The sequence below is a fragment of the Lithobates pipiens genome, unplaced genomic scaffold (assembly GCF_037356315.1).
Source record: "Lithobates pipiens isolate NorthernLeopardFrog02 unplaced genomic scaffold, aLitPip1_a1.2 Scaffold_75, whole genome shotgun sequence".
NCBI lineage: Eukaryota > Metazoa > Chordata > Amphibia > Anura > Ranidae > Lithobates > Lithobates pipiens.
The window spans coordinates 1,038,410-1,052,603 of record NW_027507898.1 but is presented as its reverse complement, the minus strand read 5'-3'; the positions used below and the strand labels follow the sequence as shown (position 1 = coordinate 1,052,603).

The 14,194-nt window shown below is 40.4% G+C and overlaps 1 protein-coding gene across 1 annotated transcript in view; it reads right to left on the bottom strand.

The window, feature by feature from the left end:
* Nucleotides 1-3,156: 3,156 nt before the first annotated feature.
* Nucleotides 3,157-14,194, bottom strand: part of LOC143959443 (atlastin-3-like) — a 107,402-nt gene continuing 96,364 nt past the window's right edge. The window contains exon 13 of the mRNA XM_077468098.1: nt 3,157-6,997. Coding sequence (XP_077324224.1) covers nt 6,914-6,997 — 84 coding nt within the window. The 3' untranslated portion in view covers nt 3,157-6,913. The remainder of the gene's footprint in view (nt 6,998-14,194) is intronic.

Here is a 14,194-nt window from a genome sequence, read left to right as displayed (position 1 = left end):
AGAGATAATGGTGGCAGACAGCGCTATGGCAGCAGCACATGCAGAGCCCACAGACACCAGCAGAGAGACCACAGACAACCAGCGCAGCCCCCAATCAGGGATCAGAGCCCCCCGGAGGACCCCTGGCTCAGGTACACACACTGCTCAGTAGCCCAGTCATGTAGCAACCTCCACAGGGGGGGGGAGGAATAGGGACAGGGAGAGAAGAGAGGGACCCCCCCAATTGACCTCCCAGGCAATGCCCAGCTGATCAAACCCGCCAAGGCAGGAAGAGCTATACTTGCCAACCGGACGAGCTGGGGGCATCCCATCACAGACCCACACCCGAGCAGTACGGGGTGGCTGCTGGCCACGGCAAACTGTGACAAATACATCGGTAGTCCGGTCATATGTGTGCCCCCGAACGCTGAGCTCACCGGCCGCCCTTGGAGCCTGATAGGCATGTCGTGGCCGACCCAGCACGTAGCTAGGGTCTGCACATGCTTGATGGCCAGGCTGTGGAGACAAGGATCTATATTATCCAGCCTGTCACCCAGCCAGCTGTTGATAGACACAGGATCTTAAAATCTTGTGCAAAAGGCAAAAATTCAGAAAAAAATCCCAGGACCGATGGTCCCGCAGGTAGCCTAGGTCCTTCTCCTTCACTAGACAGAAAAAAACTGAGCTGCAAGAAGCAGGCTGAGGGGTTATTACCAGAGGGACCGCCCCCTGGGTGGAACTGTAAAGTTCTGTTGTTTTTCACATGTATTACATGTTCTGCCTAGTCCTCTTCTGAAGGTGGCGTAATAACCCTACGGTCAAGATTACTGGAGCAGTGTCCATCAATGAATGAAGAAGAAAAGTAATTTGTTGTAGTTTACAATCCTTAAATGTAATGGTTGCATTTTCTATTTTTTTCTTCCAAGATAAGAACTGTCCTTGCCTGTGAGCTGCACCATGTTCTGTAAATTACTAATTTGTAGTTAATGGAAATTAAGAGATGTGAACAGGTTTGTAGTCCAGATCAAAAGAGAAGCCTAGGATGAATGGCTTCCTCCATAGGTACGGTGCAGCCACCCAGGAATAGGAAGTGTGTTATCTGCAGGATCACCAGGTGAAAATAAAGCAAAAGTATCTTAACCACTACAATACAGGGCACTTTCACCCCCTTCCTTCCCAGCCCAATTTTCAGATTTCAGCGTTCTCGCAATTTCAATGACAATTGCGCGGTCATGCTACGCTGTACCCAAATTAAATTGTTATCATTTTGTTAGCAGAAATAGAGCTTTATTTTGGTGTTATTCATGAACGACTCATTTTTTTTTTTTGAGATATAAGTGAAAAAAGAGAGGAAATAAAGAAAAAAAAATGTTGTTCACATAAATAGAGCTTTCTTTTGGTGGTATTTATTCATGATTACATTTTTTTTTTTTTTTTAGATAAGCAAAAAAAGAATGGAAATTTTGAAAAAAAAAAAAAACAATAATTTTCTACTATTTTAAAAGAAATCCAATAAAATCGAATTTTGTCATAAATTTAAGCCAAAATTTATTCTGCTACATGTCTTTGGTAAAAAAAAAAATTGGTTAAGTGTATAATAATTGGTTTGTGTGATCACAGACATATGTACGCAAATGATCATGTACATATGTGTGCAGATAATCATTGGGACATATGTGGGGGACATGTGTTTTTATTATTGGGGACATGTGTGTTTTGGGGAAATTGTGTTTATACTGTGTGATGTGTGTTTTCACTAGACTGGTGATCAGTGAGTAAAAAGCTGTAAAAAACAGCACATACTCACTGATCAGCTGGCTGCAGCGATCTGCTCTCCTCTCCTCAGCGACGACTTCCCTGTGAGGAGAGGAGCCGCCGATTGCCTAGCAACCGGCTATTTGTTTACATCACATGACGGCCGTGATTTGACACGGCCATCATGTGATCAGGAGGGCCAATCACAGAGCCCTCCTGCCGATCCGAGATGCGCCGTGTCCGGGTAACACGGGCGCATCGGGATCGCGCCGCTGCGCGGGCATGCGCGCGCTCGATTTCCCTACTTCTGATGGATGTTCAGGAACGTCCACTCAGAAGTAGAGAGCTCCCACCCAGCCGTATATGTACATTGGCCAGGTGGGAAGTAGTTAAAAAAGGAAACAGCTGCAGCCTCCACAGGAGACACTAGTAAGCTGCAATATAAAACATTTTTGGTTTTCAGTTTAGATACACTCTAAGTTTAGCTGATAGTTTGACAGTGCTGATTGGATCTGGTGTTATAATAGAATTCTTCTAAGACAGAAAAAGGTTTTTGTCCATTAAAAAGACATGGAAATATACAAGTAGAATCTTACTTTGAGGTCAGACAAATGCTTTTAGCGCCACATCCTTTCAATATCACTATTTATTGCTTTTATTTTTTACATGTTCTAATATTTATATCCACCACCATGATTAAGTCAGAAAAAAAAAAAATAAAAAAAAAAAAAAAGTGTTGACAGTCTGTGTTCTGTAAAAGTACTGAAGTATGATAGCACAACTTCACTCATGGCAACAAAGGACACAGTGCTACTTTAAAGTGGACGTTCACCCATAATCTAAACCTACTCTCAGCCACATTCTAAAACAAATCTATATAGCCTTGTAAAGAAGAAAAAAAATATTAATTTTACATACCTGTTCTGCAGTCAGTCCCATGCTGAGCTGTCAGCTTCTCTGTGTAGGCATGTGCAGGAGAGGCAGCCGACAATGGAATAATCCCCATAGTAAGTCTATGGGGACGTCACATCCCAGAAATTCCCAGCTGTTGTGGTTCTCTCCTGCACAAAGAGGGTGCTGCTGGAGACTGGACTGGATCAGCTTCAGAAAAGGTAAGTATAACGATTTCTTCTTTACAGGACTAGATAGATGAGGTTTAAAATGTGGCTGCGAGTAGGTTTAGCATTAGTAAGGTTTTGGGGTGAACTTCTACTTTAAGTAATGGCAAGATATGTTGTCAAGTCACATTTCGGTAGGCCCTTAAATTACATTGATTTGTTAAATCTAAAGCAGACCGCAAAGAGATTGTACAATCAGATTGCACTACATACGGCCAGCTTTATCTGGTTTATCTGTAATGACAAAAATCGAATATATTTTACATAATGCAATACTCAAGAAAAAAGAAGTTGATAGAGTCAGTTTATAATGATAGTGTTACATTTGCTTTTATTAAAAATAAATCAGGACAGAAACATAAGCAGCAGCATAAGAAACATTTTCTTGGTCCAGATTATGACTTCATAAAAGTTTGTGCTTTGGGATTCAGCGTTTGATAGATCAGAAATGAACATTTAGTAAATATTTCTAAATTAACTCATACACATATACATCTGTACATACATATAGAAGGAATGATTTTAAACACAAAAACAAATAAGATTGTGCACATACCTTTAAGAGTTATTCACAAAAGGGTAACAATTGCACATGTTGGTTGTATATGCATGTACTGTATATAGTGCAAGAAGTTCTATGCATTTGTATAAAAATGGGTACTCAATAGAAAGGTCATATAGAAAACCAAGATGCAGACATAAACCGTGTAGGTCTAGCTCAAACTGACAAAGGATCTCAAAATCTGGAGAAATTAAAGGGACATATTTATAAAGCAGCGAAAGAAACATTGGGCAAGTATTCATTGTAGGTGAATCACTCACTGTAATTTAAGACGCTTACACCTGCAAAGAATATATGGTGAATGTCACATTTATTACTTTATAAATATACGCTAATATGTCTGTATTGCCCAAAACAAACAATATTTTCTCTAATTTTCAAATGAAATGTGCGATTTTTTTTTTTTAAATGGTTGCTTCTGGCAACAGACCCTTGTAACCGACATGACAGCTGTAATAAAATCTTGTCCATCGTTATCACTTCCATATGGATAACTGCAATATAAAAACTTCTCAGATTAGGTGACGAACTTAGAGTGTATAAATGTAAGTATAGCCAAAACTTTTGTTTTGTTTTGTTTTAGGAAAGAATATGGAGGGATAAAAAACCCGTTCGTATTGGGGAGATTTTCTCTTGCTTTCTGAAATCTCAGCAAAATAAGGGGAATTTCTATCTTGCTGGATTCTCCCTCACTTTCTGTCTCAGTAACAATGGTCACCAGAATAAAGGGAGAATCTCCCCAATGGGGTCAAAAGCCCCAATAAAAATCTGCCAGGGAGTTCTTACCCTTACCCAGAAAACAGAAAATATATAATTTGCCATTACATACACTACACTGGGTATTAGCGGAGAAAAGCCTGGTGACTTTCTGCTTTAGCGCAAAATGTAGCTACTTCCATAGTAAACATGTGACAGGTCCATATTAAGGCAGCAGCCATTTGGAGACACTGACATGTAATCTGCCGTTTTGTTGGGCGACATAAAATCTACAGCTATGAGAATATGAAAAGAAATACTCTATTAAAGTCACATCTCACAGACCTAGTAACAAATGCATATTGGCTTAATTCAAAGCTGAAGCAACAGCTCAATATGCTGGAATGGACAATATGCATCATAAAATTGTTTATTTTTCTCTAAGAAAAACTACTTTTAATTTGGTCTATCGAAAGTGCACTTTTTACATTTTTTTGTAACACAGATAACAAATATATGAAACATTGGCAACATCATATTGTTCATAACATATTTATAGAGAACATTTTACATTAATAAAGCACACCTTACCAATTGCTTAATGCACTGCAAATGGATATAAATACCATGCGTGTTGAACATTGATTCTGCCAGGAAGGGAGCACAAAGGAAACATGTTATAAGAGAAGTACTGGGTTGTGACTGCTGACCTGCTTCTGGAAACTAGATTGCCTGGCATTGTGAGTCACTGACTAAGAATGCAGATCAGGAGTTCTGACTTCAGAGGCTCAAACAATTGAAGCCAAAGGATCAAAAGGACAGCCAACCAACTAGGTTTTTCAGAAGACTGTCCACAATGGTAGTCTAGGCAGGCTATTTTTTCTTTTATTATGATCTCTTTAAAAAGCCCATATGTGCTGTAAGCTTTTCCTCCAGATACGGTTTTCCGAAGCCCCTTACTAAGCAAAATACAACAGAAAACTGCTGTTTTTGCTTGTTCCTATAGTGCATTAGGCATTATAAAAAGCAATACTGAAGTGAACCTGTCCACTACACTGACTGTTTAAAAGCGTAAGATAGTCAAAAGCTTGTTTTTACCCAACTTCTCCAGAAAAGCCCCTTTCTATTTTGCAGTAGAAGCTTCAACTTCTCAGTGGGTGCCCCTCTTTCTTTAGTTGCTTAGCTCCTCAGTGTATGCCCCTCTTTCTTTAGTTGCTTAGCTCTTCAGTGTATGCCCCTCTTTCTTTAGTTGCTTAGGCTCCCCATCCAATCAAAGTTCTCTTTTTAGCAAATAAGGCACTGTCATTAGACGGGGCTCATGTGGTTGAGAGAAGCTTAGTGCTGCCAGTACATGTGCTCAAGAAATTGAGACCTCTAAAGAACAAATAATGTAATCACTCATGGAGCACAGGGGAGAGGTTTCCAAACATGAGAAATAATAGCAGGCCCATTGTGTTCTTCTGGAAAATTTCAGACTAAGTGGAGAAAAGGTTCACTTTAAGAAACTATTCCCATTTTATGTTTTGCTTTCACATAAAGCAGTAATGTGTTATACATGTCGCCAACTAAAATAAGGTTAGACGTAGATACATTTCTTCTATAAAAAGACAGTATTAAGTTATAAGTCCCACAAAAGAGGCAAGCAATAAGGCACAACCTAAGCTAAATATTACGCTAAGGCCCCTCTTCAGGAATTAAAAAAAATATTTATATAAACCCAGGAATGCAAAGAAGTAACCCAAGACCAATACATGTAACATGTAAACAAACTAAACGTTAACTATAACCATTTATGATCCAAAAAATGTAACAGATTTATAGTCAATATTAAACACTTCTACCTTGCCAGCAACCTAACATTTTACTGCTTCTTCAGTTTATGAGGGTATAATAGATAGCAATGCTCACCTTATTCCATGGTTCTGTGGCAGCTGATGCTGTTCTTCTATCCTGCCCTGCAATGTGGGCTGGCCCTTATCATCATTACATAAAATGCATGACTAGGTTGCTGGTCCTGCACTGTACATGACTATGTCAGTGCAGACTGGTGGACCTGTTTTCATTACTGGAAATGGGAGGGAGAAAGCCTGCAGGACTATAGGAAAATGTAAGGATTCCTTTGTATTAGAGCCCCTTTCCTTACGTCAAACAAGCATTTTTTTCTGTATATACAGGGAGAGAGACAGCCAGATTAAATTGGTTTTGGCTAGCCGAGAGTTGGGCTTTAAACTCATAATGGCCAACAGAAGGCATGACTTACTTGGCCTCGTGATCCTTTACTTTTTAATTTATGGGATGGGGTGGGCAGGGTAACAGGAGGTTCTTATTAGACTATAATTCTGCTATGAAGTACAATAGTAACACCACAGATTAAGGGTCACTTCTCTCTTGCAAATTTGCACTGATATATTGGCAAAATTAGGTAATTTTAAAAGTAAATCCCCCATAATACAATTTCCTAAAGTAAGAAAAAAAAACAAAAACAAACACATGTATCTGTTGCATTGACTCTCCCTATGAAAATACTTTTGTTTTGCTGTGAAGGCAAACAGCCATTACCATAGCTGTAGATCTAAAGTGCAGAGAATTTACTACAGACCAGACATCACGGCTCGCTGTGCCCATGACAAGATGCAACCGGTCTACTTTATATGGCATTGGAAATGTGTAAAGGGGTTTGTTGGTGCAATCTTGGGTTGGAAAGAGTCGAGTATATTGTGTGCAAACAGGTGGCGTATCTGGAAAAGCTGCAGTTTAAAATGGTGGCCTCTGCTGGAGGCAGGAAAGGCAGGTCATTCTGCTGTTACTTTTGCTTTTTCCTCTCAGGTGGTGCACCAATGGCAGATTCTGTGGAACGACGGGTAGAATTACCCATGCGGTTTGTAGCCTGTAGTGGAAGGGAGAACACATTGAGAGAAAAGCATTAGAAGCTATATGAGTTCTGGTAGCATTACACAGATGTCAAATTAAAATGCAAATCTTTGTGCACCCCAATGGAGGCAATAAACAATGCCCCATATAAATATATAGCATGCTAGCCTACCAATCTCTCCACTCTCTGGTATGCCAAACTCATGAATATTTTATAGTATATATATATATATATATATATATATATATATATATATATATATACACATATACACACACATATACACACGCCTGGCTTGCAGTCTCTGCTTGAATTCATCCCAAAGTTTCTCTGTTGGGTTGAGGTCAGTACTCTTCCTCCACCTTAAACTCGCTCATCCATGTCTTTATGGACCTTGCTTTGTGCACAGTCAAAACATTTGGTGGAGGGGGGATTATGGTGTGGGGTTGTTTTTCAGGGGTTGGACTTGGCCCCTTAGTGCCAGTGAAGGGAACTCTTAAGGTGTCAGCATACCAAGACATTTTGGACAATTTCATGCTCCCAACATTGTGAGAACAGTTTGGGGATGGCCCCTTCCTGTTCCAACATGACGTCCATAAAAACATGGATGAGCGAGTTTGGGGTGAAGGAACTTGACTGGCCTGTCATGACCTCAACCCGATAGAACACCTTTGGGATGAATTGGAGCAGAAACTACGAGCCAGGCCTTCTCGTCCAACATCAGTGCCTGACCTCACACATGCGCTTCTGGAAGAATGGTCAAACATTCCCATAGACACACTCCTAAACCATATGGACATCCGTCCCAAAAGAGTTGAAGCTATTGTAGCTCCAAAAAGGTGGGCCAACATAATATTGAACCCTACAGACCAAGACTGGGATGCCATTAAAGTTCATGTGCCCCAATACTTTTTACAATTGAATGTGTATATATTAAAGCTGCATGATTCTGGATAAAATGAGAATGCAAAAAAAATTATAATAGGGCTAACTATACGGTTTAGTTGTTTTTAATTAATTGAAGTGTAATTTTTGCCCCAAAATTGCATTTGAAAGACTACTGCGCAAATACAGTGACAAAATATTGCAACAACTGCCATTTTATTCTCTAGGATCTCTACTAAAAATATATATATAATTTTTGGGTGTTTTAAGTAATTTTCAAGCAAAAAATAAGTTTTTTTTAACTTGTAATCAACAAGTGTCAGAATAAGGCTTGGTCTTTAACCACTTTGATACTGGGCACTTTTACCCCTTTCCTTCCCAGGACAAATTTTCAGCTTTCAGTGCTGTCGCACTTTCAATGAGAATTGCGCAGTCATGCAACACTGTACCCAAATGAAATTTTTATCATTTTGTTCACATAAATAGAGCTTTCTTTTGGTGGTATTTATTCATGATTCAGTTTATTTTTTGCGATATAAGCAAAAAAAGGGTGGAAATTTTGAAAAAAAAAAAAAAAAAAAAAAAACACCCAATATTTTCTCTACTTTCTATTTTAAAAGAAATCCAATAAAATCTACATTTTGTCATAAATTTAAGCCAATATGTATTCTGCTACATGTCTTTGGTAAAAAAAAAACCCCGTTAAGTGTATAATAATTGGTTTGTGTGATCACAGACAGATGTATGCAGATGATCACGGACAGATGTACGCAGATGATAACGGACATGTGTGTGCATGTGATCATTGGGACATGATTTGACTGTTACATATGTGGGGGACAGGTGTTTTTACTGTGTGGTGACAGTGTTTTGGGGACACTATTTTTGGGACATTGGGCCGGTGATCAGTGTAAAAGACAGCTCATACACACTGATCACCAGTTGGCTGCAGCGATCCGCTCTCCTCGCTGACAACATCTGTGTGAGGAGAGAAGAGCCAATCGCCTAGCAACTGCCTCTCTATTTACGTCACACGATGGCTGTGAATGGCCCTCCTGATCACATGATGCCTGTGTCCAATCACAGAGCCCTCCTGCCGATCGGATTCAATGCGCGCATGATTCCCCCCCTGAAAGACGTTCCCGAAAAGGAGGAAGCGCCCACCTGGCCATATATGTGCAGTGGCTGGGTGGGAGGTGGTTAAGAGGTTAAACTGACCTCATTTAAACACCAAAGTTCATTCCTTTGATCTAAAAGAACTAAATGATACATAACCAATGCCCAAAACTGAACTGCATATTCCAGATGAGGTCTTACTAATGATTTGTACAGGGGCAAAATGATATCTCTCTCTCTGGTGTCGATGCCTTTTTGCTCACTTTTGAAACCGCAGATTTGCATTGCGTACTATTATTAACCACTTCAGCCCCAGGAGCATTTACCCCTTTCCTGACCAGAGCACTTTTTGCGATTTGGCACTGCGACGCTTTAACTGACAATTGCGTGGTCGTGTGACGTGGTGCCCAAACAAAATTGGCATCCTTTTTTTCCCCACAAATAGAGCGTTCTTTTGGTGGTATTTGATCACCCCTGCGGTTTCTTTATTTTTTAAACAAAAAAATAGCGACAATTTTGAAAAAAAACTCATTTTTTACTTTTTGCTATAATAAATATCCCCCAAAAATATATAAAAAAATAAACTTTTTTCCTTCAGTTTAGGCCGATATGTATTCTTTTCCATATTTTTGGTAAAAAAAAACAAAAAAAAAAAAACGCAATAAGCGTTTATTGATTGGTTTGCGCGAAAGTTATAGCGTCTACAAAACAGGGGATAGTTTTAATTTTTTTTAATAATGGTGGCGATCAGCGATTTTTATTGTGACTGCGACATTATGGCTGACAAATTGGACAATTTTGACACACTTTTGGGACCATTGGCATTAACACAGCGATCAATGCTTTAAAATTGCATTGATTACTGTAAAAATGTCACTGGTAGTGAAGGGGTTAACCACTAGGGGGCAGGGAGGAGTTACGTGTGTCCTAGGGGAGTGTTTCTAACTGACTGGGGGATGGGCTTGTATGACGTGGACAATGATCGCTGCTCCCTATGACAGGGAGCAGACGATAAGTATCCTGTCATTAGGCAGATTGGGGAGATACTGTTTACATCGGCATCTCCCCGTTCTTGAGCTCAGTGACACGATCGCGGATATCCCTGTGGCGATAAGAGTCCGCGGGCACGGTTCTCGTAGCAGGAATTTCAAAGTAACATACGGGTACATTACTTTGCCTGGCCACGCCGTTATGCCAACATACATATGCCGGCAGCGGTTAGCGAGTGTTTAAACACTTTCAGACTGCATTCATACCTGAGAATTTTCAGCTCGTAAAACACCCAACAAGCAGAATCCCATTCATTTAAATGGCCATTGTTCACATGAGAATTTTGTAGCCTGAAGCAAAACACCTGAAGCTCAAAAAAGTACATGAGCTTGTTTTTGGGTAATTACAGGTGTTTTTTTATGTTGTATGCGGCAGGTTGGCTCTCCTGGGCGAATCGCCGTCATTTTAGATCGGCCGCTTTAAGAACTCTAGGGGGCCACCCGCGATTGCTCCCGAGAGAGACAGAACGGGGATCTGTCAATGTAAACAGACAGATCCCCGTTCTGTAGGGTAGGAGAGACAGATCTGCTGTTCCTAGTGATTAGGAACAGCTATATCTCTCCTCCTCCAGTCACTACACGCCCCCCCCCCCACAGTTAGAAACACCTCCCTTTGGAACACTTAACCCGTTGATCGCCCCCTATTGTTAACCCCTTCTCTGCCAGTGACATTTATACAGTAATCAATGGCTATTTTTAGCACTGATCGCTGCATAAATGTCACTGGTCTCAAAAAAGTGTCCGATCTGCCCGCTGCAATCTTGCAGTCCCACCAAAAATTTGCTGATTACCGCCATTAATAGAAAAAAAAATGAATAAATCTATTCCCTATTTTCTAGGCGCTATAACTTTTTTTTGTACATTACTTTTTATTGAGTTTTTTGACATACAAACATTAAACCCGCATAAGCGGAAACAGACACTGGTTACAGCATAAAAAACATCTCTGTGTAAACAAAAGAGGGGACCAGTCCCCACCCCACCCCCTGTGAGGGAAAAAAAAAAAATGCAGTAGTGATCAAATACCACCAAAAAAAAAAAAAAGCTCTATTTGTGGGGAAAAAAAAGGGACATTTTTTATTTTGTTTGAGTACAACGTCACATGACCGCGCAATTCTCAGTTAACCACTTCATGCAAAACGACATACCCTTACGCCAGTACTTTGACGCTAAATATCGGGGTTATGGCAGTAGCTAGCTGCCATAAGCCTGGTATGTTCGGGAACGCTGTGTGTTTCTCTTTAAGTTAAAAGTGTTCTCCTTGGCGGATTCACTGCGAGATCACATTTATTGCTGGCTGGAGAGGTGATTATTCAAGTGAAATTTAATTTAATTTTTATTGCATTTCAGTGTAAATAGGAGATCCAAGGTCATATTTAAGAGGTCTTGCAATACTTTTTTTCTATTACAAGGGGTGGTTAAATTACTTGTAAAAGGAATAAAAGTGACATTTTTTTTTTTTTTAAAAGACCGTGTCAAAATAAAAAATAAAAAGTCAAATAAATAAGAAAAAAAAAAAAAGGGATTTTTTTAACCACTTAAGGGCCAGGCCTCTTTTTGAGACTCGGTGTTTACAAGTTATATACATTATATATTGTTTTTTTCTAACACTCTAGAGAATAAAATGGCAGTCATTGCAATACTTTTTTTCACACCCTATTTGCGCAACGGTCTTACAAGCACACTTTTTTTTGAAAAAAAAAATCACTTTTTTGAATAACAAAATAGGACAACAGTAAAATTAGCTCTTTTTTCATATTGTGACAGATAATGTTACTCCGAGTAAATTGATACCCAACATGTCACGCTTCAAAATTGCGCCCGCTCGTGGATTGGCATCAAACTTTTACCCTCAAAAATCTCCATAAGCGATATTTAAAAAATTCTACAGGTTGCATGTTTTGCATTACAGAGGAGGTCTATGGCTAGAATTATTGTTCTCGCTCTACTGACTGCAGTGATACCTCACATGTGTGGTTTGACTACCGTTTTTATATGCCGGCGCTACTCGCGTATGCGTTCGCTTCTGCACGCAAGTTCGTCGGGACGGGGAGTTTTAAAAAAAAATAATAATCATTTTCTTATTAATTCTACCATTTTATTTATTTTTACACTGTTTACAAAAAAAATGGATCACTTTTATTCCTATTACAAGGAATGTAAACCTTGTAATAGAAAAAAGCATGACAGGTCCTCTTAAATATGAGACCTGGGGTCAAAAAGTCCTTGGATCTCATATTTGGACTTAAAGCGGGAGTCCGCCGGGACTCCGCGTTTTTTTTTTTTTTTTTAAAAGCCAGCAGCTACAAATACTGCAGCTGCTGACTTTTAAAATAGTGACACTTACCTGTCCAGCGCGCCCACGATGTCGGCACCCGAAGCCGATCTGTAGATCGTATCTTGGGTGCTGCCGCCGCCATCTTGGGTATGGGAATCAGGAAATGGAGCCTTTCGGCTTCATTTCCCGGTTCCCTACTGCGCATGCGCGAGCCACGCAGTAAGGACGGTCCCCGCTGCCTCTGGGATCTGTGTGTTTTCCCAGCAGGCAGCGGGGCACTTGCGGAAAGGGGCGTAATATATGCCCCTTTCCGCAGAGAGCTATCCCGGAAGTGGGTACAGATACCTGTACTGTACAGGTATCTGCACCCCCCTCCCCCCTGAAAGGTGCCAATTGTGGCGCCGGAGGGGGGGGGAGGGTTCTGATGAGCGGAAGGTCCACTTTAGGGTGGACCTCCGCTTTAAATGCAATATAAAAAAAAAAAAGTCATCTGAAAAAATGACACTGAAAAAAATAGGATTTTTGTACTCACCGACCGACACAGCTCCTCTCTTTAGCTAAATGGGTTTGTTAACCTGCCACTAGGAGAACTAGGCAAAATTGTAACAACCCTCCCTGCTGCCCCAGCAGCTTCAGTACGTCAATAAGCAGTATAACTTAGAGAAATGGAGGGGTGGGTGCTGTGTCGGTCGGTGAATTACAGAGAAAAGGATATTACGGCGAGTACAAAAATCCTATTTTCTCTTATATTCACCGACCGACACAGCTCCTCTCTAACTAAATGGGACGTCCTCAAGCAGTGGCAAACGAGGGGTGGGAAAAAAACAGCATTAAAACTTCATCCACCATGGCAAGTGGGAACTAGTGAAACTAAACCCACAAAAAAACAGCAGTGCATGGAAAAAACACCACCACATAACCGGGCATTCTCAACAGGAGAGATCACCAACACCGCAACCATTTGCGGAAGTAATGCAACAGTGCATTAACAAAACAGTACTGCGTTTTTATCGAAAAACCAGGAAAAAAAATCTCAATTGCAACTACACGGCCGCCTGCAAAACTTTGCGGCCAAAACAGGCATCAGCCCTTGCACCGACGTCTATGGTAGAACTTTGTAAACATATGGACAGATGACCAGGTCGCTGCCTTACACACCTGAACGACCGACGATTGGTGTCGGAAGGCCCAAGATGTTCCGATTGCCCTTGTAGAGTGGGCCATGACTGGAATTGGGGGCACCTGCCCCTTCAAGGCTTAGGCTTGTACTACAATCTGTCTGATTCACTTGGAAATGGTGGCAGACGAGACCCCCATACCCTTCTTTGGACCAGCCACCAAAACAAACAGCGAGTCTGACTTCCAAAAGGGAGCCATGACAGACAAATACACTTTTAGAGCCCTAACCACGTCGAGAGCGAGAAGGGCCACCTCTTTGGGGTGCTTCGCCTTAAGACACAACGATGGTAATACAATGAAAAATTGAGTAAGCTGCGCTAAATCATAAACCCACAAAATATTCAATGAAGTAAAAAACATTAGACAAAATTTCAATAATAATGTGCAAAATTAGGCATATTACCCCCAGTCCTAAAGAATAAGGGTTATAGGATAATTGATCACAGTGAACAACGAAAAAAGAAAAAACAAAAACAAAAACATATATAACAAAATAGTGAACACCCAATGTGTAATTATATAAACATTTAAATTCCAACAGAGTCCAATATAGATGAAATCGTCAAATCTTCTACTGTGTAGAAAGTGATTGATCCACCACCATACAGCCAAAATTACTCCTTACCAGAGTTTCATGACCCCCCACTACAGAGGGTCACCAACAGCATGTAACAATAGATATCTCCCACTTCAGAAGGGTCTCAG